This window comes from Macrosteles quadrilineatus, unplaced genomic scaffold, assembly GCF_028750875.1.
Source record: "Macrosteles quadrilineatus isolate MER2022 unplaced genomic scaffold, UCM_ALF_1.0 Scaffold_59__1_contigs__length_746527, whole genome shotgun sequence".
In the NCBI taxonomy this organism is placed as follows: Eukaryota; Metazoa; Arthropoda; class Insecta; order Hemiptera; family Cicadellidae; genus Macrosteles; species Macrosteles quadrilineatus.
Window position 1 is genome coordinate 184,245 of NW_026542652.1, and position 27,532 is coordinate 211,776.

The window sequence follows — 27,532 nt, forward strand, 5'->3', positions numbered from 1 at the left end:
TTAATATTTTACTACAATAGTCAATGCTTTAACTAACACTGTCTATTAAATAGCAGAATGTTAAAATGTAAAATTAAATCATAATTATTTCGTACGGTTTCTAGCTTTCCATGACTTGAGGGTCTGAATTTATTATTACGAATGAATTCTTACAGACATGTAAAAAAAAAAATAACTGATAAAAATGTTACACGTGTTACAACAATAGGGGATTGGCTTGGTAAGACAATTGCGTCACTTATCGTTAAGACAACAATTAACATGTCAGATTTTCGTAACGCGACATATGTCACTTTGGCACTGGGTTAGGCGTGGGCGACACACACGCACACACACACGCGCACACATGTTTGTAAGAGGACCTCGATTGTACTAAGTGCGGCGGAACCATCACAACCGAGGTACTCGAGCCCAATCATCATGATGGGGGACTTCTAACAAAAATCCTTATTACATTAAAAATAATATATTTAATTTTTTGTAAACGCTTTAGTATAACTTAAGATGCATAATATAGTACGTTTATGCATTTTTTTAAATTTTATCGATGACTTTAAAAATGTCAGTCCAATGCACGAAAACGAGGTCCTAAACACTTCGGCCCTAATAAGCATAATCGAGGACCTAACCACTTTGGGCCCAGTTAGCATAAACGAGGACTTCTGAATTAAGTTTAGGATTTCTGTTATATGAGTGTGTCCCCCCCAGTGTCCGGTGTCAGAACCGGCATTTCAGGTTGGCCACAGTTATGGACGACTGGGCAAGCCAGCATCTTTGGGTTGTACCCAAAGAGAGAGTCCCCAGTGATATTCCTCCATCCAGGTTGACTTCGGTCTATCATCTGCCTGTGACTGTGGTTCTTTGGTTCTTGTGGTTCTTTGCCCTGCCTGATGTGTACGACTGATATTTTGTAAGGCATATCCTCGGCTCTGGAAGTAGCCACTTCTTGGGAGGTGAAAAACGGGGAAGTCTAGCCCCGAAAGGGGAGGTAACGGGGGCTTGATGGTGAGCTTGAAGTCATCCACCCCATGGTGTGTTCAGGGTTGGTGCATAAGCTCCGGCCTATGCCATGGGACCCGGGTATGAGCGATTAGGTACCTACCGGGTATTCGTTGGGGAGCTTCGGTTCCTTCGACAACAACAGTGTGTCGAAGGATATGTGACAAATATGAGTGTGTCGTTTTGCTTTTATTACATATAAAACTGTTTATTGCTATTATATGTATTATTTATTCATAATTATTATTGTCATCCGTACTATTATTGTGCACCGACTCTTTTACCTTACTTTATTTATACTGTAAACTGTGTATCTGGTGTTTCCTACATAATCTTCAATACTTTTAGATATAACTCAGCAGCTAACACAAGCAAAATATTAAAATGAACCTATGACCGGAAATTCATCGTTTGCCAACAACTCCAAGGTATCTCGTTATTTCCCCCCAAAACATCCTAAGCACAAACGAAGATGTCCAAAATTCCTAGGTCCCACATTATTTCCCTCCAAGATGAGGTCCTAAGCACAAATTAAGATATCAACATATCCAAGGTCCCGCATAGTTTTCCTTCGTAACGAGGTGTTTAACACAAATTTTAACTAACAACACCTCCGAGGTCCCGCATTATTTCCCTCACCAACGAGGCCCTAAACACAAATTAAAAGTAATAACACCTCCGAGGTCCCGCATTATTTCCCTCAAAAACGAGGTCCTAAGCACAAATTAAAAGTAACAACACCTCCGAGGTACCGCATCATTTCCCTCACCAACGAGGCCCTAAACACAAATTAAAAGTAACAACACCTCCGAGGTCCCGCATCATTTCCCTAAAAAACGAGGTCCTATGCACAAATTAAAAGTAACAACACCTCCGAGGTCCCGCATCATTTCCCTAAAAAATGAGGTCCTAAGCACAAATTAAAAGTAACAACACCTCCGAGGTACCGCATCATTTCCCTCACCAACGAGGCCCTAAACACAAATTAAAAGTAACAACACCTCCGAGGTCCCGCATCATTTCCCTAAAAAACGAGGTCCTATGCACAAATCAAGATATCAACATATCCGAGGTCCCGCATTATTTCCCTCACCAACGAGGTCCTAAACACAAATTAAAAGTAATAACACCTCCGAGGTCCCGCATCATTTCCCTCAACAACGAGGTCCTAAGCACAAAACATCATATCAACACATTCGAGGTCCCGCATTATTTCCCTCACCAACGAGGTCCTAAACACAAATTAAAAGTAATAACACCTCCGAGGTCCCGCACTATTTTCCTCAAAATCGAGGTCCTAAGCACAAAACATCATATCAACACTTTCGAGGTCCCGCATTATTTCCCTAACCAACGAGGTCCTAAACACAAATTAAAACTAACATCACTTTCGAGGTCCCGCATAATTTTCCTTCGTAGCGAGGTCTTAAACACACATCTAGATTTTAACACATCCAATATCCCACAACATTTTTGAAATAAAACCTTTTGACCATACCAGAGCTTAAAACTATGTTAGTATATTTTTGTACCTAAATATGAAGTAATCTCCAGTTTCTAATGTACCCTTCGTATCTATATTATAAAATAATTTGTTGGATTTTTGTGTGCAGCAAATCGACCCCTTAATATTTTTTATAGACATATTAGGAATCAATTTAAAGCTCTTATCCTCTAGATGTACCTTTTGTGGGTTTGGATGATATCCCGCCTAATCCCATCGTTTTAAAGGCTTTTAAAAGTGCATAGTTTCTGCTTAATTCTGTTTTCAATCATCTGAACTTTTTCAATCAACACAGATAGCCATGATACAATTTTTTTACATCCATACGAAAATGGGGTTATCTGTAGTTGGCGATGTTTAAGTGAAGTCAAGTGAAATGTTGTAATGTCATTTGTATAAATTGTAAATGTCGTAATGTTGGTTGCATAAAATGTAAAGAATAAAATAAAAAAAATAATAAAAATAAAATGAAATAAAAAAAATAAAATAAATAAAAAAATTAAAAAAATAAAATAAAAATAAAAAATGCTATGAAAACACAACATATAACGTAAGTACGTTATATGTTGTGTTTTCATAGCATTTTTTATTTTTGTTAGTATTTCAAACTTTTCTAAGATGTCTCGAAGGGATCGTGCACGAAATGAAAATAATAGGGCTCACAATGCAAATAATAGGGATATGATGAGACATAATCCTTATCCGCTATGTATAAAATATATCACGGAATTTGAAGTCACGAAGTGACGCAGGTTGCTATTCTACACAGGGTGGCTGAAAAGTAACTTGCACCCCCTCCCCCTTAACTCTTCAACCATTTGAGATATTTGAAATCGATTTGCGGCAACCTTCCTAGATATAAAGGGCTACAATAATTATGGTCAATTTTGAAATTTTTGCCTTTAGAGGTAGCGGGGATAATGGGTAGCTTAAAATTTTCAAATGGCAAGTATAGTTGAGTTTGGTATCATTTTATAGGTCTTGATGAACCAAATAATTGACATAAAGAAAACCAAAATCGGCCCACTAATAACAAAATGGTGCCCTAAAGCTGTTCCAATCCAAATAACCATGAGGGTGGTTTAAAATTAACTTGACCACTTTTTAACTTTTCAACTATTTGAGATATTTGAAATCGGTTTGCAAGAACCTGTTTAGATATGAGGGGCTACAGTAATAATGGTAATTTTAATATTTTGCCCTTAGGGGTAGTGGGGGTAGGGTGTAAGTAAAAATGTTCAAATATGAAGTATGATCGAGTATGGGTATGAGTATGAGTATGGTCGAGTTTGATATCAATTTACCGGTCTTGACAAAACTAATCAATTAAAATAAACGAAATAGAAATCGGACCACTAAAAACAAAATTGCAGTTAAAAATTACCTTTAATAACCATTGTCTTAATCATTTTAGCTGCCATTTCGTTATTCATGGTCCGAGTTCTATTTTCTTGCTACCCCCAACCCCCACTACTCCTAAGGGAAAATGTTTTAAATTAACCATCATTATTGTAGTCTTTTATATCCAAACAGGTTGCCGCAAACCAATTTCAAATTTCTCAAATAGTTAAAAAAATAAGAGGGGTGCAAGTTAATTGTCAGCCACCCTTATGATTTCGATTGTCTAAGGGTACCATTTTGTTATTAGTGGGCCAATTTTGGTTTTCTTTATGTCAATTGTTTTTTTAAGACCTGTAAAATGATACCAAACTCGACTATACTTGTTTTTTTGAAAATTTTGAGCTACCCCCGTTTCCCATAAGGGCAAAATTTTCAAAATCAACCACTATTATTGTAGCCTCTCATTTCTAAGAAGGTTGCCTTAAACAGATTTCAAATATCTCAAAAGGTTCAAAAGTTAAGGGGGTGGGTGCAAGTTACTTTTAAGCCACTGTGTATATAGGCAAGCATGTTTCTTTTAAAAAAATTGTGCATCACAGGGAAAATCTATGCATACTGTTTGAAAAATATTTTCCTGTAGACGAAAAAGAAAGATGTTTTGAAAGATATTTTACAGGATACTTTTATAAATTAAAACAAGCCAAAAATAAGCATTAAAATGAATTAAAAAATAAAAAATAAACATGGGCCCAATGTGCTGCCATGCTGGTGACGAAATAACAACGAAACGTAAACAGCAAATGAAAGATTTTACAATCACATGTTTTATTTACAGCATGGGGGAAAATAGAGAAGTATGTCCATTACATATTTTTATTGAGTTTTCGACTACTGGACGACCTCTAGTTATATATTACTCTTAATTATTAGATACCTCCATGATATGCTTACACTGTATCGTGAAAATCAATCGATCGGTGGATTAACAAGTCTTCAATAAAGTACTCTGTTCAATATGTTGCAATAAGTTGTTTTATATTTGAGCTTTTTAGGGACTTATCTCCCTATAATCCACTAGTAATTCAATAAACAGTGTTGTTGGAGAGAGTAATTGCATGTATTTAATCTATTGTGTATATTTATATTTATGCTGTTAAAAGATAGATACGTTATCCAAATTTCAAATATTGTCAAGCATTTAGAGTTGTTTACGATCGCATCAACCACCCATTCGTTCTGCTACGGGCTTATAAAAAACAGTGAGACCGTCCTTCTGCGTAAGGAACAAATACGGTCACATAAACTAACCCTTTCCAACTGCCTTTAGAGTCGTTATCTAGGACCCAGTCTGGGGGATAGATCAGTACTCATTGTCGTGTTGGTCGAGTAACACTAGTTTTTAGCATAGCATTCTCTTAATAGGACGTGTGAGGCAGACCCCTTCTATTTCATTAGTTAGTTTTAGGTCACATAGTCAGTTTCGATTCAGCAATAATTTATTCATCGCATTAATAAATTCCTAGTTAAATTAAAAGTATTAGTGGTATTATAATTTATTATTCTACAATGTTGGATTAACACACTCGCAACAAGTGTTTTTCTCTATGTGTAGCGTTATAATTCAGCTCTGACAACCCAAGTTCATTTCACAACTGGTTCCATTAATTTCATTCAATGCGTCTGTGTACATTCGCAGTGAGTACAGTTTGTGGTCCTCCGTCATTTAATTACGCGAAAAGTGGAATAGAGTTATTCTAATATGGAAGATTCATAGACGTCAGAGAGTTTTCGAGCTGAAATTTGACACATATACCATAGACGTGGAGAAAGTGCCAGTTTATCGCTTGTAAATCCACCCTCTTTAGGACAACGTGAAAATGCCTTCACCCTGTGCTAATTCAACCCTGCCGAGCTTTGCCGAACATAGTCGACTCGACCTGAGCGAGCTCCATCACCAACTCCTGTAGTCTCGAGCGCAGTCCGCGACGTCCGCTGACAAGGGTGAGTGACCGAGGTGTAAAATCATAACATAACCCTTACTGGACATTTTCTATAGTTTAGCAGTTTATGGGCTTCAAACAAATAAAAAAAAACTTTTTCCTATTATTTCAGTCAACGATATTATTTTAACAGAAGTTAAATAGACTGCAAAACAATATTTTCAGGTCAGATTATATTGAACAAAGAACACTCTCAGAGTATACTAATCAAGTTCCCTGAGCAAAGCTTGGTCCCCAGGTACTTATTAATAAATAATAGAGTGAAATTTAAATTAGTTAATATATTTTGAGACTTAGTCTAGGTATATACAGCAACAACTATTGAATCTTACTTATTTCTATAGTCAATAAAAAAAATTTAAAAATGAAGCCAACCCTTCCACATAGTTGTGTACAATATTATATTTTAATTGCTATAGATCAGCTCTATAACATTTTAAAGTAAGTATTCAACAGTTCTGTTTGATTTCATTTAATGTTAATGCAAACATAAACATTTGGATTTTTCTCATATGCCATGGAGACCAATCAATACAGTATTAAATTTTCAAAATCTCACCTCAGATCTTTGAACTCCATGGCGCTCAAGCGTAGTGGAACCCAGGGAAGTGAATGGAATATGCCCATGACGTTCCTAGATACATGGCTTATATTTCTGCTTGATTTGTGTTATATCGGTTTGGATATTTGTTGTAACAACCGCCTGGACAGTAATCACCTCATTTTAATATTGTTTTTAGATGATTTTTCTTATACAAAATGCCTAAACTCAGTGAAAGCTCATGCCAAGTTTGAACTACAACAGTATAGTAATTTTTGAAATGGAGATTATGTTGTAAAATATACCAAATGTTGTATATTTAGGTTAGTATGCATTTTTGGACACACCATACGGTTGCTTCTTTACTTATTTTGACTTAGAAATTTTGTAATGTTTATGGACGAATTTTACGGACATAATGTAATAGCCAATAAAAGCGTAAGTAAGGACCTTCACCACTAAAAACTATTTACCAAGCAGTTTGTGAGAATTGAAACTATCACGCAAGCTTCTTACCCAAATGATAAATTGCCATACATTATTAGTAATACTATTTTTTTTTATCAAATGTGATATCACCACACTATGGTTGATAATTAAAGTCTAATGAAAATTTTATTTTATATTTACGGTAGAAAACTAGTCTTCATACTTGGCAACAAAACTGCCTCGTCTGTATTTTGTCTCTTAATCGGATCTGGCCTGAATTGCGTCATTTGATATGATTTTTGAACACAAAGTCCGAACATTTTCGATTCCAATCCTAAACGATTTATAAAAGTTCATTGAATGAAGACCGAAACATCCTAAAATAATACAAGCTCCACTCATCTTTAAGCAGATTGTCAAACAGAGTATAGGCCTAAAGGCAACTACATAAACATTTATGTTATTCATATGGGTTTGTTTTTATGAAATTACATAACTAGTGTTTATTTATTAGTACTGTCATGTTACTGTATAATGAAAAGTATTTCTAGACATAAACACTATTCAAAAACTATAATTTTTAAATTTAGTACAGTATTTATGAACAGAAACAGTGCATTTGTAATTGGTAGGATTGATGGATAAGTAAATAAATTTAGTTTGTAAAATCAAATTTGTATTTTTTTACCACACAAATATTCTCATACATAGTAATTATAAAACGAACAAGTAGTGCAGTATATTAAATTATGTGTTAAATAAACGTTAACTTACTACAGAAACCCAATTAACATCAAACTGCATCAATTTTCAGTAGCTTTGCATGGCGTTTAGCAGGTATTAACCATAATAATATCAAGTTAAATAATCTGTTAATACTGTATTTTTTTTATTTATTAAATATATTTATATCGTGTTTTAATGTCAATCCACCAATTTACATTTGTATAATAACGACATCCTCGTACAGATTAAACGTAAAGTGGCGGGGTATATTAGGCCTATACTGTACCTAATACTGCAACACACTGAGCAATAAGAAAACTATGCAACACATCAAAATTTGGTTTAATGTTTAGTGATAATGACCACGATGAAATTTATAATAAAAAAATTGAGCGAAAAGAACAATATAAAATTAAGACAATGCATATGTATATATAATGTTTAAGTATAATGAAATATCTTAGATTTAGAACAAAGTGGTCTTACTGTCAAACAATAAGTATCCATCTTGAATACTCAACATAACTTTGTTCAACTTCGAAGATACACAACTTCGAACTTTAAGTCCTCGAGTTTAAAAAAGACATTTAAAATAGTATAATAAAAATCACGGACAATTAAAGCCACATTACAATAATGTGGTATACTACATGACAATATAAACCAAAGTAGCTTTACTATTTCAAAATAAGTTGCTAACAATTAACTACCGTTTTAAATGATTTTTTACAAAATACTTTATGTCCCTCCAATTCCTTTCTGAAAGAGTTTTATTCTTTTTTAAGAACTGTTCACATTCAATCTTTCCGGGTAAAGTTCCCAATAAGAAATGCTTTTGCATGGCTTTTTTTAATAATTCTTTTTGACTTTCCGTCCATAGTTGCCTTGGTTTTGGACATTTTTTCGGTTTTATGTATGTCGGTGGGATGGGTTCGTCAATGTCTGTTGGTTCATAACCATGGGTCCCAGTCACGGGGTCATCAAGGGCCATACTGTTTTCGGACGAATTTTGAGCGTTTTCTACTTCACTTGTTTGCTCACGATTAATTAAAGGTCTCCCCACATTGTTTTCGGGATTTTCCATGATATTTAGAAGAAAGTGTCCAACTTTAGCCTTTTGAAGAGTTTCTTCCGGTAGCCTGTAATATTTTCTATGAGTAGACTTGTCGTGACCTAAGAATGTTGCCAGAATGTCCACTTCAGCTTCGCTGAGACCGCTTGCAGCTGCTATTGTAGCAGCCTCTTTTCTTAAATTCGTTCCTGTTATCCTGAGGGGATACTTCAGTTTAGCCTTTGTCCTTACATCTCTTATAATGTCAGATCCTCTATAATGTGAGTTGTACGTTCCTGGTATTGCGAAGAAATGTTTGTTGTCTGCGATTACCCCAACACGCGTTCTTTCGTGCAATAATATATCCATCATTTTCTTCAGTTCTGGCGTTAGCAAAATCGCCACCTTCTTCCCTCGCTTTCCTCTGGTCTCAATCCTGGTTAACTTACCAATCAAATGTTTTTCAGAATCTTTTAGATGTTGTACTATATTATCGTTGGTTTCGCAACTTCTCGTTCCTGTTATATACGCGGTCACTCCTAGGTTGTGCGCATCACCTACTCGTTTTTTGTTGAATACTATAACACAGGCCAAAGTAATTTTTAACAGTTGCGTGTAAGTATCGGAGTTGACATCTCTCTCTATAGCATCCAAACAACGTTTCTTCTCAGAAATAATAAAACTCGATAACTTTTTAGTGTCTTCAGCATCAGGTAGTGGATCTGAATTGTTGAATTTGGCTGTATATAGCGTATTTAAAGCTTTAGACGTGATTCTCGTTCCCCAATCTACGTCGAATACTGACATGAAATCATCGATGTCCTTCCTTCTAATTTCATTTCTGCTAATTATGGCGATCTTTCTCTCTATCGCGACGCATTTTTGAATTGACTCACCAATTTTTTTAGCCAATGTTGGAATTTGGAATTGGTTAGTGCTACAATCAAAGCCAGCCAACTCCATTGTGGCATCGACAACTGTGTTAAATTCTTCTGGCTTCAAGAGTTCAGATAAGTTCTTTATCAAGGGTTTCCTTTTTTTTACGCAAACCATAAATCTTCCTAGCTCTCTAAGTTTGTTGCGGATGTGGTTTTCCTTGCCAGGCATACTAACGAGCTTTTCAAACATTTCCGCTCCGAACTGCATTATAGTGTCATCATTCTCTATTTCATGTTTTTCCGGCCCATCTCTCATGCCTGCAATAATTGATCTTCTTAATAGTATTCTGTAGTCGGCTACTGAGGATGTAGGTAACATATACTGTGCCGTATTTATCACCCTTCCAACAGGAGCATTTGTTTTATTTCTTCCTTCACATATTTTCTTGTGCCTAAATAAGATTTTCCTAGTGTAGAATTGATTACAATAGACACAGGGGATTAGTTTTGAAGGAGACGTAGCTGTTACTTTCCTGTACTTAGGGATCAAAGTGCCTTTTTTATTCGTCAATACTTCGGAGTTATGAAGGTACAGGCCAGCATTTCTTAAGCGATTTAGGATCTTTACTCTTTCTGGATCACATGGAGGCAAACTTTCTAATTTTACTACGTCCTTTTCTTGGCTATGCAATTGTTTGAAGTGTCTAGGAAGTTTTGTGACAAAAGATTTACAAAATATGCAAGGAAATTTTTTGTCCCAAGACCTTTTATTATTCAGGTTTGATGTTTGAGCGACAACAACTTTTTGAGCATCTGTTTGAGAATCAATTATGTTATGTTCCATGTCGTATTCATCTTCTAGTGTAGGTAGTCGTATCGTTGAATTGTCCATATTGCAGTCAGGGTTCTCAGAGTTTTCACAAATATTCTTACTTCCCGTCTCAATCTTATCATTAGTGGCATTATCATCCTCTGATGAGGTCGAAGAAGCTTGTGAACTCTTGGCGCAAAATTTGGGGTCGTTGTCACTGTCGTCTTCTTCCGAGGGTGTCTCATCTGTCCCACTTCTGACGGATTCATGTTCGAGGGTGGGTGATGTTACAGGTTGGTCGTTAAATGGACTGTCTTGGATTTCATTATTATCTTCTGAGAAGGTCGAAGGTAATGAACTCTTTTCATAAAGGTCAGGTAGGTGATGTAAGGTAGGCGATGATGCATGTTGATTATTAGTATTATAGTCTGGATGATTGTTAGGTATTACAAAATCTTCATTCATTCCTGAAGCTATGATCACTTTGCTCGCTTTGTCATTATGTAATGAGATTGAAGGTATAGTTGATTCAGCTTGAGATTCAGGTGTTTTGTAATTATCACCCTTTACAGCAGCTGTCTTGTCTGAACCTAAAAAATGCATTTTAAGAAATAACGCGTAATATAAGTAAATGAGCCTTAATGAAATTTAAATTACTGGTTGGGAAACAATTTTGCAGTGGAAACAAAATAAATTTAATTTTGAGCGCAAGGCAGGAAAATGTTCATTGTATAATGTTCATTGGAAAATGTTCATTGAATATGTTCATGTGCCTTAAGGTGAATTAGAAATTATTTTCCGTTAAATTGCATTTGTTTACAAGTCAATGCTTTTGATTTTGGTATAGTTTAATTTTTAATACACGTTATTTTAGTAGGCCTACTGTTAAACAATTCTATACAATTTACAGTTTATAGACCCCAAAAGGTTTATAAATTTGATACACATGCAAACGTGGCCAAAGTACCCTCGTGGGACGGGCACAAGCTTACGGGTACTTCATAAAATCAAAAATATGTATAAAATATTAGAGGTTGCTTCGATTAATTAATCGAATGGTGTAAGAACTGTAGTGTGATAGGGCCGAGTCATGTAAGTTATATTACCCTTAAGCTACAGCAAACATAGAAATAAGTGAATCAAATTGCAAACAAGATATATCCATAAAAAATAAAACAACAAATTTCTTTTCTTCATAAAAATAATATGAACATTTGTAACATTTTTGTGGAATGGTCTCCGTTTATCCTTCAATCATGCATAATGGCTTCAATATACAAAATTGTTTCAACAGTTTTATTTTATTTGTTGTACAGCGCCATGCTCGTGGCACACCAGGGAAAATGGGGGAATATCGTGCTCGTACAGCGTAGTCTACTTGGAACGTTCGTCCTTCCATCCTGTAGGCCTATGCCTGCTGTGGACTTCAGGAAACTAGTGGGATGGACTCTAGGGCTTCTCATAAATAATTTATGACCTTAAGATTGTCGATTGCCCAAGCACCAAAATCGTAGTTTGACGCTCCAGTTAGTTCTACGCTCGATGTTTTGAGTTAGTTGTGGGCGCTGTTGAGAGTCAATAATACGTGTCGCATTATTCAATTTTTAGATTAGGAGGAGTTAAAACTAACTTTCATGGAGTCTTGATGTCAAATTCACCTAGTTTGCTCAAGTTGTGAAGCCCGTTTGAATATTATTTTTAAGTTTTAACGAGTTAAAGAAAATTTTTGAAAACATTATAAATTTTCCTTAATTTAATGTTTCAAAGAGCAAATTTAATAAAAAAAACCTGTTTTATTCTCTTCTTATAAAACTTTATATTCTTAAATTTTGTCATAACAACACACAAAAGCAATGTTTAAAAGTCAGAACATGAATCATTATTCACATATGATCATACCTTTTGGTAATTCCAAAAAGTAGTTAATGAAACCAAAGTCTTTTAAATAGTGGCATAGTGGTTAATAAAACCAAAGTCTTTTAAATTCAATTCTTAAGATTTACAAACCTTAGATTAGGGAATATTTATCATGTTTAACGGAATTTTCACTTAAGCTGTAAAAAAAGTGATGCAGCTTAATTCACAACCAAGTTTTAAAAATTAATAAGTGACCCTGTTAGTTTAGTACAGTATACAGGACTATTAAAAAAGAATAGTACAGTGCAGTAACTACGAGCGTGTCGCGCTATAAGCATGGCGCTGTAAGATCACAAATCGTATGCACAGCCTTACAAGGAATTTAGTTTGAATAAAAAAAAAATACAAAAGAATTAGGAATATATCATTTACCTTAGTTGTATTGTTTATATGTTTTAATTTACCTACATGATTGAAGTATATTGGAATAGTTATTGATCACGCTCGAAAAAACAGATTTCCTACCTAATTTCTTTATCATAGCAGGGTAGTATTTTCCATCTGTCCATTTTACATGACGGATGTCCCCTATCTGTAGTGTGCACTTCTCAACAGATTGTAGAGTGGTTCTGTGGATCACTTTATCTTCAGCATATTTAACTGTTACGCTGCCATCAGTTTCTACAAAAAAGATAACTACATTGTTTTACAATGATTGCACGAGAAATCCGATATGGTTATTTTATTTTAATTCATTATTTAAACAACAATAGTAAACACACACCAATACATAGCCAGTTTTATTAGAGGTCTAAGATAGTTAGGTTGATGCAAAATGTCATAGTTCACCCTGGATGAAATCCAGATTTTGTTAAAGTTGAAAATGTAGTACATTAAGCAAGATTCAGAAAACGTTGTAGTTCTGACAATTAATCTGAACAAGCGTATGGAATACGACTCGAATTGTGCTCGCCCCAGGCCAAGGCCGCACTACTAGGCCCCCTTTTAATAGTAGCCGTGATGAGAAATTGTCACAAGGGGCAGGATATTGTACGGGATTTTTGTTTCCGTAAAAGAGGCAACGATAAATTTGCAGTTGCGAAGTATTTCATAGAGGGGTTGTTTAGCATAGCATAAAACATTAAAATAGCGGCCATTTTCAAACGGTTAAAAAGGTTAAAAGGTTAAATCAACATTACGTAATTGCGTACGCACCAAGAATAAATATACATATTTTGCAGAATTTCAACCCTATAGCTCAAAACCGTCAAGGGGTTATGAATGTTTTTGTAAAAACACATACAGACAAATAGACTGAAAACGGAATGAGATAGAAAACATGTTACACATTTTAATAGCCACTGTGAGGGTGGACTAATGTAAGCAATTTTTGAATACATACTTGATTGATTTGCTTTATTTTAATAAGCGGTGACTAGGATTTTGAAACAAAGCTATGTCAAAACATAACAAATATGTAAAATTTGAAAATTACGAATCCCTGAAATAATTATGTCAAGGAATTAAGGGTTTACAAACATTATTAGGCTACAGAGCCGTTCAAAAACTTCAACTATCAAACCAAACACGTCTATGGTTTGAAGTTCGACTCGTAGATTTAAATCAAATTATATTGGACATTGAATCCGAATGTAAATACCTTGTCAGATAACAAAATTGTAAAATCTGTTATTATTTAAATATACACTTACCGATTTTAATTATTTCAGCTTCGTAGAACAACCCATCCTTCCATTTTACATTTCTTTTATCTCCTGGCTGTAAGGTCAATCGGTTTTTTATTTTACCAAGTGGACATTTGTATTCCACTTGGTCTTCTAAATATTTCACTGTAGCCGTTGAATCTGTAAAAGTATCAAATAAATGCATCGTTTCTGTCTATATTGCTAGAAATGCGTATCTTTTTTATTTAAGATGTGTTTTGAGTTAATAGTCTGGGCGTCGACCCATTGTAATTAACGATGACCTGGAAATTTGGGTGGACAAAGGTTTTTTGAATCAGTTTTTTGTGCTTATTACTAATATGGGTAAACGCCGCCATATTGGAATAATGGCAGCCAAAACTGGGTTTTCGATAAATACTCGAAAACTGTTAGTTTTAGAGATATTTATGTGGAGACATACAGTGTTAATGTTGGTGACATACATATGTTACAACAATATCTTTAACAAAGGTTACTTGTACAAATGTGTATCGCTTAATATAATTCAGTTTTTTAAGAATGAATGTAATATGTCATAGGTATTGGCACTAAATTACAAATTTATGTTAATAATAACTTCAATTTCACAAAATTATGCTTAAACCGTGAGATTTACAAAAGAAGCGTAGGTATAATTTATGTGTAGTTTTTTACGCTTTACATTTTATGTCCCCACATTAATATCTCTAAAACTAACCGTTTTCGAGTATTTATCGAAAAACCAGTTTTGGCCGCAATTTTTCCAATATGGTGGCGTTTACCCAAGGGTGCCAAGGTGGCACCCGGCATATTCGTAATCAGCGCAAAAAACTGATTCAGAATCAGTCAAAAACCTTAGTCCACCCAAATTTCCAGGTTCCCCTAGCTGACGCCCAGACTGGAAATAGTCCATAAAAGTTTTAGTTTTGTCCATAAAACATAATATAATCTAGTTTCAAATTTGGATTTTACTTCGTTAATAAAAAAAAAAAAAAAAAAAAACTATGAAAACTAATGGTACATGGTGTTCATTTTATTTTTATGCAACCCAATTGAGAAGTACTAAAACGAACTGAAGTAAAACGAAGTAACATTTGGGTTCACACATTCTATTGGACTGAGTAAAAAATAATTTTAAGCTATTTGAGAAGTTTGGTTGGGTTAGGTTAGGTTATTATTAAATATATATATATATATATACATATTTTATCAGCTTAAAATACGCTTCTAGGTGTGCGTCGCTGTCTCAAGAAAGTGATAATAGATATTCAATGATAATAAGCAAGATGCCAATGGTTTAAAAAAACTCTTGGAGTAAGTAGATCACTAGATCACTGCTGATAAAGCCCAAGTTAAACACGACCTAACTTCATTTTAGCACTGCCCAAATGAGTAAATTTTATATTAAATGTTGGGTTTTAACAGTGTCATCTGACATTACCTAACCCCACCAAACAAACTTCTCGAAGAACTTAAAATTTTCAGTAGTTTTCGACTATTTTGTGAGTTTTCTCAAAATTTAAAACTTGGTGTCCAAAACCACCCGTACACCCCTTTAAAAACGAGGGAAACCTTTTCTTACAAACAACAAATTAATACATAACTAGATAATATATATCACATCAAAATGAAAAAGTAAATCGGTCCCAGGCATAGGTCTTACCGTGCCCGGTAAGTGCTTGTAATAGCTACTTCCCTTCAGGAAAATTCACTAGAAGGACTTTATAAATTTGAATATAAATAGACTAGATAAACATATAAAAATCTCTATTTATTTCGAAAAGAGTATTAAAATAGTTTGGTTTTGTTCCTATTTATAAAGATCAATAACATTTTAGAATATCCGTAGCTTTGGATGAAAACTGGCTTGACAGTTTTCTCGTAAGTTAAATAAGCTGATTAACATTATTTGCTTTAGTTTTAACTTTGATTGAATGAACACATTCAATATACTGTACCTATTTTATTAGTGGTACTTTACAATTCTATGTAATAGGTACTTCCAATTAATATGTTCCTTTATACTGTAACTAATATAACAATGTAATCAAATTATTAAAGCAGTACATGCAAATACAAAATAAAAAAAAAACATTATCATTAGGTTACTTTATGAATACGAGTAATCAAATTCACTTACCTTCAGATAGGCCTACGTCACTATCCATCGCAATTGCACTCACTTCACTTGTAACTTACATAACACCTCGATCACAATGAACTAAGTACTTAACTGTAAGATACTGAATTGAGCTGAACAGAGTACCTACTCCGAAGCTAGCAGTGGTCCCAAATGTACTAAACGAAATTACTGTATTATCTTATCTACACTTTACACATGCAGGGTCTGATTAAGGGTCTAGTCGCCAGTAGGCTGACGTTTTTTCGCGCCCCCCTCCTCCCTACCACTACCCCTCATCTCTGCTACCACTTTCAAAATTTCAAAGAATGAATACTAATACTGAATTCCAAATTCAAAATGGCCAAAGGCATTATACTAATATTCAGTTTATTTAAAAACAAAAGAAAACTGATCATAAATAATTAATGCATGGTTTGATTAGGAACTTTTAAAATAGTAACAAATCAGTTGTTCAAGGAATGTAAAACTTTTTTATTTAAAATAATGTATTTATTTTACATTTTATTAAACATATGATTGTATTAAATCAAAAGTAGACCTAACCTAAAATATCAAAAATCCAAACAATAATATATAGGCCTACGTACCTTCTAAATTAACTCTGTTAATCACCTAGGCCTAAAACAATTTTATTAGGACCTATAGATGGAATTACAGCATTTATCTGTATTTATCTGCAACAAAAAGTATCGTTAAATGTTTTTACAAAAATGTTTTTACAAAAATGCAAGGAGTAAATAAGTCTTAAAATTGCATCCACATTCCATAAAGACCATAAAATACGTTAAAAATATTAATTCTATTATTTCAAAAACGGCGGCAATTCTAAGACTTATTAACTCCTTTCATTTTTGTTCTAACTTACTTGTTTAGGTGCTACATGATGTGAAATGTACACCGGAAGTCATTTTTCCATAGGCTGTAACTCCTAAACGGGTGGGTTTATCAAAAAATGTCTAGAATAAAAAAGGTTTTAAATTGCATGTGCTATACACTAACATATATAGGACTAACATATGCATGTTCTATACATATGTTAGTAGTCCTGCTACTCTCCTTTAATTAGAGTAGTGGTGGCAGCGATACATCCTGTAGACCATTGGACTTTACTCGCAACTGGTGCAATTGGTGCGGTACATTTGTAATCTAATCTTGGTTAGGCCCCGTTTATGCACCAAGAGCGGGAGCGGTAGCGACAGCGGGAGTGATTTCTAACACCATTGAGTTAAATGGGGCTGTTGTTTATGCACCAAGAGCGATAGCGATAGCGGTTGACCTCCCGCTGCGGTTTCTAATTCGCCCGCTGTGTAGTAAGAAATCGCAGCGGTTGCTTGGGATAGAGCGTTTTCAACTACTGTCTGCGAGAGTAAAGAAGTCCCTTGAGCCAGAGCGATACGCAGCTATGGAGGGTATCGCGCACTATTTTCAGGCGCCAAGCATCTGGGCACCTCGCCTCGATGTCTGTCTGTAAACAACTGTTGTAAACATAATTACTCATATCTTTGTTTTAGTAAGTGGGTTATCATCATGTGGTCACGTCATTTGATTCAGTGCAGTCTCCTGTGTTCGCGTTGTGAGTTCTGTTTTGTTCTGGACGGTCCTTGTAGCTCTGGTTTTAAGAAAACGTGGTGCTACTATACAAAAATATGTTCACCCGGGAAAAAACGCAAGAAGGCTGAAACCACAGATAATATAACCCCATCTGTGCTGAAACCATCTATCTATATATATAATGTTTGATAACTTCTTTATTTTACCATGAATTCTTTTGAACTAACGAAAATTTTGACGGAACTATCCGGAACTCACGCGGAACTAACTGTTAACGCTAATAAAACGATTGTTGATATATGGATAGCCTACAATGAAGTTAGACCGCCCCAACTTTTGATGTTTATTTTATTTATTTTGTATGATAACAATAATAACATTTGCAGCACATTATAAGGTATCAACTATGGTGCTGACTTTATGAATATTATATGTGTGTCTGTTAGCACACTTTGCATAATCCTTATATATAATACGTGAAGGCGATTTCTACAAAACACTACTCCTCCGTTAATAATGGACGGATTTTTACAAACGACCTGTCAAAATAAAGTATTTTTTGTGTAGACAACCCCTTTCAACAATTCCTGTTATAAAAGTCCTCGGGATTCGCCCCACAGGCCATCAAAGTTGGAGTTTCTCCCATAAGATTAACATGGGGGAATCTAAATATTTAATTGGAAACGTTGTCCCCACTAATTTGAGAGAACGGATGGGCGTAGAAACTTAGTAGAGGTGTCTAAAGAAAGGTCTTGGTCTGTAGATGAGTTATCAAAAGAAAAACTAAGCAAAATCCCTTAGGGCTCTGCCCCAGAAGCCTTTAAAGATCCTTCCCCAGAGTTGTTTACATTTTGGCCATGTGAATAATACTTTTTAATGAAACAGCTGTTCATTTTTTAATTGTATTTGAAACAACACATTCATTGGAAGTTACTGAATTCTGATTCTACCAAATAAGTATTTGCAATGTTATTTTCTGATTTAAAACTGGATTTTCTTCTGTATCATGTCATGTGTTGCAATATTAAGTTACATTACCAAATCAGTGGAAAATCCTTTTATCACATTAACTCTTACAATTATTTCTTATTGAAATATCTTATATATATTTTACGGGTTTGGTGTCTGCCTTTTTCAGTACTTTTGTCTACATTTTATCATATTATTCTACACATATCAAATATTTATGTAGAAATATCTGCTCTTATCGTGTATAATAAAATTTTGATGTTGGAATTGTATATTTTTAATGAAACAGCTCGTTATTTTTAAACTGTGTTTTAAACAAAACAAATTTAATTGGGAGTTACTGAACTGTCCAAAAGAAGTATTTGCAATGTTATTTTCTGATTTTAAAATTGTTTTTCTTCTGTGTCATGTCATGTTTTGCAATATAACGTTTCATTACGAAATCAATGGAAATTCCTGTCATCACAGAAATCATACAATAATTTATTATTGGACAATCTTATATATTCTGTTATACGGGTTGTTGTCTTCCTTTTTCACCACTTTTGCCTATATTTTGTCTATGCCTATTATTCTCCAGATCATCATAGGTTCATGAGATTATTGTCATACATGTTTTCAATCATTGTAAAAAATCTTCGATTGTGTAATACAATACAAAATAAAACAAGTGCAGAAGGGCACGTTGTCCATTTGAGCCGTGTCCATATTTTGTTAAATTAGTAGTTTACATAAACTGGATAAAACCTTTTACAATATTTATGTAGAATTATGTAGATGATTTAGAAAGTCATTAAGCTGTACAACTGCAATTTACTACAAACTTTTCAAACAGGTTACTTTGATGTTATCATTCAGCTTAGTGAAAACATAATATAAATATGTTTTATAAATAAGAATTTGAACTCTTAGAGAGCCTTTGAATGTTATTAGAATAACGAAATCGGTTGTGCATGTTTACTAGCGCTTCTCAGCAACAAAAACCATTTAATTAATCTCTAAAAGTATATTCTTAAATTGCACTGAGCAGCAGCCTAAAAAATACTATATGTCACTTACCCATAGGCCTATAGTTACAAAATGCTCGAACTCGCATTGTGTCATTTAAAATTCGGCTTCTATTTCTCCAACAGATAATTCATTTGCAGAAGTTCATTGTGTTCTTATCGTGTCTAATAACATCCAAACACAGAACCCTTGCCTACAATGGTACCTATCTTGACAAATTATTTGCAGTTGCCTATATTATGGACCGTTGCCAACTGGGTTGTTAACATGATTGAAAATCATACGACATTTCGTCTGTAAAAAAAGGCACAAATAGTGAATACTATTTAAGCAGCTACCGTCATGACAGAAAGGTCATATTCCTTTTAATCTAGATCACATCATCCTTTATAAGATACGTTTTTAACAATGCATGTAAACGTCAATATTTACGTAACATCGAATTTACAGTATTTTGTGCTTTTTGGAAATGCCGCATTGCTATGTTATTTACATTATTTGCTGCCACTGAAGCCGCACGCCCATATAAACGAGGAAGTTCATAACAGTCCAAGAATAAAAGCCGAATTCACTTTAATTATATTTCACCACCCCTAAATTTCCGTAGATGAATTAGCGTTAACGGTACCTCCAGAGTGCACGCCGATTCAGATTCAGAATCAGATTCAGATTTTCGGCGCGTCAGATATTTTGTTGGTGGCCACGGTGGAAGCAGGAAATACGCCGCCGGTACTGACTCGGTTAGCAAAGGAACAAGTCGGTCATTGTTATGAAATTGTCTAATGAGGAATTAAGGTGCAACATTATAGCGTCTGAAACTGTTGTGAGGTTACAGCCAGTGAAAAATGGTGTTCATGATATTATAATTATACAGGGTGGCTGAAAAGTAACTTGCACCCCCACTTACCTTTTCAACCATTTGAGATATTTGGAATCGGTTTGCGGCGACCTTCTTAGATATGAGGGGCTACAATAATTATGGTCAATTTTGAAAATTTTGCCCTTAGGGGTACCGGGGGTAGGGGGTAGCTCAAAATTTTCAAATAGCAAGTATCGTCGAGTTTGGTATCATTTTGTAGGTCTTGACAAAACATAACAATTAACATGAAGAAAATCAGAATCGGACAATTATTAACAAAATGGCAGTTCAAAATTACTTTAAATAACCATCGTCTCAATCATTTTTAGCTACCATTTTGTTATTAATTGTCCGATTTCAATTTTCTTTATGTTATTTGTTATGTTTCGTCAAGACCTGTAAATTGATACCAAACTCGACTATACTTGCTATTTGAAAATTTTGAGCTACCCCCTACCCCCACTACCCCTATGGGCAAAATTTTCAACACTGACCATGATTATTGTAGCCCTTCATATCCAAACAAGTTGCCGCAAACCGATTTCAAATATCTCAAATATATAGTAACAAAGTTAAAGAGGGTGCAAGTTAATTTTTTGCCACCCTCATGGTTATTTGGATTTAAAACTTTTTAGGGCGCCACTTTGTTATTAGGGAGCCGATTTTGGTTTTCTTTATGTCAATGTTTATGTTTCGTCAAGACCTGTAAAATGATACAAAACTCGACTATACTTGCCATTTGAAAATTTTGAGCTACTCCCTACCCCCGCTACCCCTAAGGGCAAAATTTTCAAAATTGACCATAATTATTGTAGCCCTTCATATCTAAGAAGGTCGCCGCAAACAGATTTCAAATATCTCAAATGCTTGAAAAGTTAAGTGGGGGTGCAAGTTACTTTTCAGCCACCCTGTATCTCTTTTCCTATAGCTAGAAATTATATAGCTTCTTTCTATATTGCGTTGAGTGGGAACCACTGAAACGTATTATTAAAATTAGACATAGTTTTGTAAGAAACTGGCATAACCTACATAAAAAAAAATCCTGAAGACCGTTTAGTGATAACCCTAAAAGTAAGAATGAAAAAAATAAATATTTTACTATAAAACATAATTTCTTTAACTAAATAGTATAATTTATATAACTAAATAGTATGCGTAAGAGAATCTGAATCTGAATCTGAAACCCGAATGAAGAATTCATTCCGGTAAGCAGGTGCCTGCGCAGCGGCTCGGAAACCGGCGGCCACTATGGATGGACACATCCATTTAAATGCATGTGCCATTGTTGCCGCCGAAAATCGTAATCTGAATCTGAATCTGAATCGGCGCGCACTCTGGACGTACCGTAAGCCTTGACAGTAACCGTCGATTTTGACGGGTTTCACTTAGTGTATATATATAACCGAGATGTTTCACGTTTTTTAGATACATTTTTAGAGTTTTTAGATTCTTTTTTTTTAGTTTGTCCAATAATCGTCTTCATGCCCACTACTACTAGGTCTGGCTAGTTTACGTGCGAAGCTTTCCAGCAATCGCCGTTTTCCAACTACGATATGACGGAAATATTAGTTAACGTTATAAAATCACTAAAATGATGAAAAATATTTGGTACCACCCGAGTACCCGTCTTCGTACGGAGTTGGCGTATAAAATAGTAATTGCAGTTATACTCAGGCTTTGCGTTAGCAATGGGAGAGGATACGGTTTAAGTAAATTTGGTTCTTTTAATATAGTATAGCACATCTAACATAATATTCTACCACTGCACCCAAACATAGAAAAGGTAAAGTTAACACAGCTTTGTGTTGGTGCTTGGTTCAAATAAGCTGTTGTTATTAGTGCAAAAAGAATTAGTGAAGTAATTCTTTACTGAAGTAATACTTTAGATTTACTGTTGTTAAACCTTATAACTTGTTAATGCTATTGAATATAGTAGAAATAACTTCTTGATCAGCATTGTTCGTGTTATTAAATTTACGGGAAGTAAATAAAAGAAACGTCTTATAACACTTAACACATATATTTACGCTTAAATACTGTTACTCACAAGAAGGTTAATATACAAAAAGGATGGTAAGCGGTGATAGATTTCGATTGGACACTCCAATCATCATCAGACCCAATAGGCGAAAGTAATTTTTCTATAATATGCAATAACATTTTATAACATGCAATAACATTCTTTGCAGTCATCACAAAGTTAAGTCCATGTTTCCTACAAAAATAGTCGCACTTCGGCTCATATCATTGTTAATTTTTTGTGGGAATCTTCAAATTATTGGACGTTTTCTTCATCGAATAGGTTGTTAAATAAAAATATTAAATTACATTTAAATGGAATCATCATCATCTAGTCATTACGTGTAAACTAGCTGTTCTGAATTATACGCAGTTTTAAATGACTACTCGATTACCGTAAGTAAGACGGGCTAACACCTCGTCATATATTAAAACGTGACAGGGTGATTCTGAATGAATTACTTGACGGAATTTCACGATTTTTGTGTTTAAATAAATATAATTTTGATAAGTAAGGAATGTCATTGTGGTTTTGTCATTTATTATAGGAAATAAGTAAGATTCTATAACCATTGCTATACGAATCGATGCTCACGAGCTTTAAAAAAAGCTTATGAAAATTTCTTTTGCTACTAAAGTTTTTTAGGAAAGGTTGGGAAAATACAATGATCAGATGTTTTAATTTATCTTATCAGCTTTTTCTTTACAATACATTTTGAGCTGCTTAAACTATGCTTGAATTAGGAATAGAAATATTGATATATGTAACTACATACATTTTTAATGGACTACTCGATTCCCGTACGTAGGACGGGCCGACACTACGTAGGACTCTGTTGCCACTGGTTAGGGTTCCATTATCGTGTTAACGAAACCAATCACGAAAAAAAAACTTTTCATCAGCATTGGTATAGGTACATATTTTTGGTAAGTGAATCGTAAAGAAACGGAAGCTACCTCTAGGGTTTACTGTTATAGATTCTCCCTTTACTACGCATATAAGGCTACATATTATTTCAGCCTTTTTTTCCTTGGAGCAACAGGCAGTAGGTACGCCTACCTGGTTATAATCTCCAAATAATATGTATTGCCTGTACGAACCATCTGTATTTCTTTCTAACAACATTTACAGCTTCTACTCAGTTCGTGGCATAAGGACGTGAATCCTCTGATCTGTTAACCAACAGATGCGTTCTGTCTGTTTCTTATCTGCACCTCTGATAATTTCCTCCAAACAATAACACTACTGTAGGTTCAACGTCAACTATGTCCAAGGCTATGGTGTATAAAATAAGAGCATGATCGTTGTGATTTCGAATATTACATATGTCAAGACTTTTAATAATCGAACTAAAATCAAAGAGAAAATAATTGAATAAAAAATATGGGTTAAGATCATATTACATATATGTTCAAAATGTTGACTTCTGAGCTCTAGAACAAAAACCAAGTTCAAGTTTACACCCAGGCCACGTCTTTAATCTAACGTTTTTAAACTGTGTCAAATTTGGACAAAAGTCGGCGTTAAAACACCATCGTCAGCTTTAGGTACTCGTAAAGTTGATCAGTTGTAAACATCGTAAAAAGATAAAGACCCTCCTATTATACATATACAGGGTGACCCGTAACTCTCTGGACACTTGTATATAGCGTTATTCCTTAGGTCAAGACAAACACATTTCACCATAGGAACATGGGTCTGTGGTGTCTAGTTTACCGACTGTCTGTATTTATGTGTTTTTTACAAAAAAACTAATAACTCCTAAACGGTTTGAGATATAGCTTTGATATTTTGCAAAAATGTTAATCTTATTAAGACCTATTATCGTTAGAAATTATACTAAACAATCATTAACCGTTTCAAAACGGCGGCCATTTAAAATATTTGATGCCAAATTTCACGAAAACCGTTAACTTTACAAAAAATTTGCAAGAGACAAAAAAGTTTGTAAATTTTATGTTGTTTTCAATAATACCTTATTTGTTAAGATTGGATAAATAATAACAGAGAAACGGGTTTTTTTCGTAATGTATGACCACTTTTCTCCATTTAAACAATGCTAATACTCCTTTTACGTTGTTTAGCATTGTTTAAATGGAGAAAAGTGGTCATGCGTTTAGAAAAGAAGACATTTCTCTGTTATTATTTATCCAATCTTAACAAATCAGGTATCATTGAAAACTACATAAAATTTACAAACTTTTTTGTCTCTTGCAATTTTTTTGTAAAGTTAACGGTTTTCGTGAAATTTGGCATCAAATATTTTAAATGGTCGCCATTTTTACGGTTAATGATTTTTTAGTATAATTTCTAACGATAATAGGTCTTAATAAGGTTAACATTTTTGCAAAATATCAAAGCTCTATCTCAAACCGTTTAGGAGTTATTAGTTTTTTTTGTAAAAAACACATAAATACCGACAGTCGGTAAACTAGACACCACAGACCCATGTTCCTATGGTGAAATGTGTTTGTCTTGACCTAAGGAATAACGCTATATACAAGTGTCCAGAGAGTTACGGGACACCCTGTATAAGACTAGTAGTTACCCGGCACGCGTTGTGTAATATAATATTAACTAGTGGCTTGTATAGGGACATAAGTCCCTAAAAAGATAATAATATGAAAAAATTATTCTAATATTTAAACAAACTAAGAAATATATTATCTATGTGTCATAATAGATATCGCTGTACGCCATATCTTTTGTGTAAAAAAGAGTTGTTTGTCTTTGTTTGCCTTTGTTGATGTTTTTTTTTTCATTAAATCAATCGAATCACTACTTAGGTTTAACCGTTTTAACTCTGCTAAAGGCAGCAAACATATGATTGTTTGTGAATTAATATGCTGGTTTATTTAGGTAGCTTTGGTCTTGTTGTTAATGGTGATAAAAAAGACTTCCCTGACTGGAATTTTGGAAATTGTCTTCGTCAAATATGAAAAGGCAAATAAAGGTGTGTATCCCTACCCAGTTAATATTTAAGTGTATACTCCTTTTGTTAAGGCTTAAACACATTAGGGCAAAGTAAAAAAGCATCCTATTGACCAAGCTTAACCCTAATTTTTTTCTGATCAACATAAAAAAATTATAACTAGTGTAAGTTTATGTGGTGGTATTCCTGTTAAAGGTGCGATTGAAATTCTATCAAATTTGGCTTAATCATCGGCTGATTCTTAATTTTTGAGTGAAGGAGTTTTGCCAACGGGTATCAGGTAGAAAGGGTCCCCATCCATGAATTCCACATACTGCGGAGTTTTGCCAACGGTTGTGGGTTGCGCGAGAGGGGGAGGGGGAGAGAGAGAGATTACACGTGACCGTGAGGGTGGCTTCAGCTAGGGGTGGACAAACCAGGCAGGATGCTGACTGTGTTCAAAGTAATGGATTTATGTACCTCTGACTGTGAAAGGAAATGTATTGAATTTTTAACCTAACCTAACCTAACCTAACCTAACCTAACCTAACCTAACCTAACCTAACCTAACCTAACCTAACCTAACCCACTGCGACAAGCGCACAACTGCCAAGCGTAGACAACCCTGACAATCGCTCTCCCTCCCTCCGTCACACTCTTTCTCCCACCACCACCGTTGGCAAATCTCCGCACCAAGAGGTGGCCGAAGGCATCCCCCCCATCTACCTGACACCCGTTGGCAAAACTCCGGTTCCCTAATTTTTTGCGAGCAACAGACAGTACCTGTTTAAATCTCCAAAAAATATTATTTTCCTCCAATTGGAACTTGTTATAGTACTTACTTAATTAACAATTTCCTGTACGAACCTATTCAATTTATCAATCAATTGGCACCTTTCAACTGTCAGAAGGGGAGCATCCCACATATGCCCAAGTTTATATCTACGGACGTCGAAACCACTGTTCAAGAAAGAATGCTAAACAAAGCTAATGGCTCTTTCAGCACTGAACTCATGCACATTTTGACTCAAAATTTGGTTAATATTAATCCATACGCACAAGTTTTCAGCATGATGAGCTCCGTCCTGCAAAATACTCCTAAGTAAAAAGACCTTAGCATGCATATTGCATATAGCCTACGATCGAGCTCAAGACCAACGCCGATACAACGACGCAACTTCTAACGACGTTGCTATAATATCCTAATTTATTATTCGTGCGAATTCGCACGGGTTCACCTAGTCTTAAATTTAAAATAAAGAAAGTGATGAATTAATCTAGAACATATGTTTTGAATTAAAAACAAAGCAGAAGTTTTTCATTTAATCTTCAATCGTTAATTAGGCCTTTAGTCACTGTGGTTATTTCATGTTAAACGTTAAAAATACACAAATTTGAAAAGTTTCACAGTAAAATAATCCACATTCTATAACGTAACAAAAGTCTTAATTATTATAGGTAGCGTTATCCCTGGTTTTATACAGGGCGAGTTTTAAATGAGTTCCCCCCAACTTTTTCTACATTTCTAAAGATATCAACTCCGGACCACGTCAGATCATTGTAGAGTAGTAAGTACTTCATTTTGACTGGGTTAAAATTTTTGGTCGCCATCTTGGATCCGCCATATTGGATACAAAGTTATTTTATCAAATGAAAAGGTAGGGTTGTGACCCACCGTTCCAAACAACATCCTTACCTACCCTTAATACGATGTTGCAATCCGTTTTTGAAAATATTGATCAATTCTACAGTTATGAGAACTTTTTATAACTTTATTTTGAGCCTATTTTAACATTGTGCATTTACAAACTAAGGCCATAATCTCAAAATTAGTGCTAGTAAAGATAAGTGCACCATTCATTGTCGACCTATTTTCCAGTAGCACATTGTGCATTACTTACCATAAATAATTGCGTAGTTTTGTAATGCAAATATATAGCATCTATATTTCCAAGAATATAGATATTGCCATCATACAATATCATATGTATTTTCCTAATCTAATTGGAAACTAGTTTTCCTTGTCTCAACTAATTTGAGAGAACGGTTGGGTGTAGTAACTTGGTTTTTGTATCTCCAAAGAAAGGTTGGTTTGTAGATGAGCCAACAAAAGAGAAATGAGCTAATGCCCCAGAGGCCTTAATAGTGTAAAGAAAAGAGTTGTTTACATTATGAGTATATGGTTATGTTACACTATCTTATTCTAAAATAGTTGTTAATATTAAAACTGT

General features: G+C 34.5%; 1 protein-coding gene across 1 annotated transcript; it reads right to left on the reverse strand.

The window, feature by feature from the left end:
- Window positions 1-685: 685 nt before the first annotated feature.
- LOC128981936 (uncharacterized) lies at window positions 686-16,086 on the reverse strand. Its single transcript, XM_054400931.1, has 5 exons — window positions 15,981-16,086; window positions 13,850-14,002; window positions 12,663-12,818; window positions 8,649-10,870; window positions 686-970 (listed from the first exon to the last, which is right to left on the reverse strand). The coding sequence occupies exons 1-5, from the start codon at window positions 16,006-16,008 to the stop codon at window positions 686-688; spliced, it is 2,844 nt and encodes a 947-aa protein (XP_054256906.1). The 5' UTR covers window positions 16,009-16,086.
- Between the last annotated feature and the right edge of the window lie 11,446 nt (window positions 16,087-27,532).

Bases quoted from the DNA above. Each gene is read 5' to 3' on its own strand.
- LOC128981936 (XM_054400931.1), bottom strand. From the start codon at position 16,008: ATGGATAGTGACGTAGGCCTATCTGAAG. The intron at 14,003-15,980 runs GTAAGTGAATTT...ATACTTTTACAG, and splicing joins TGACGTAGGCCTATCTGAAG to ATTCAACGGCTACAGTGAAA. The intron at 10,871-12,662 runs GTAGGAAATCTG...TGCATTTTTTAG, and splicing joins TGCTATGATAAAGAAATTAG to GTTCAGACAAGACAGCTGCT.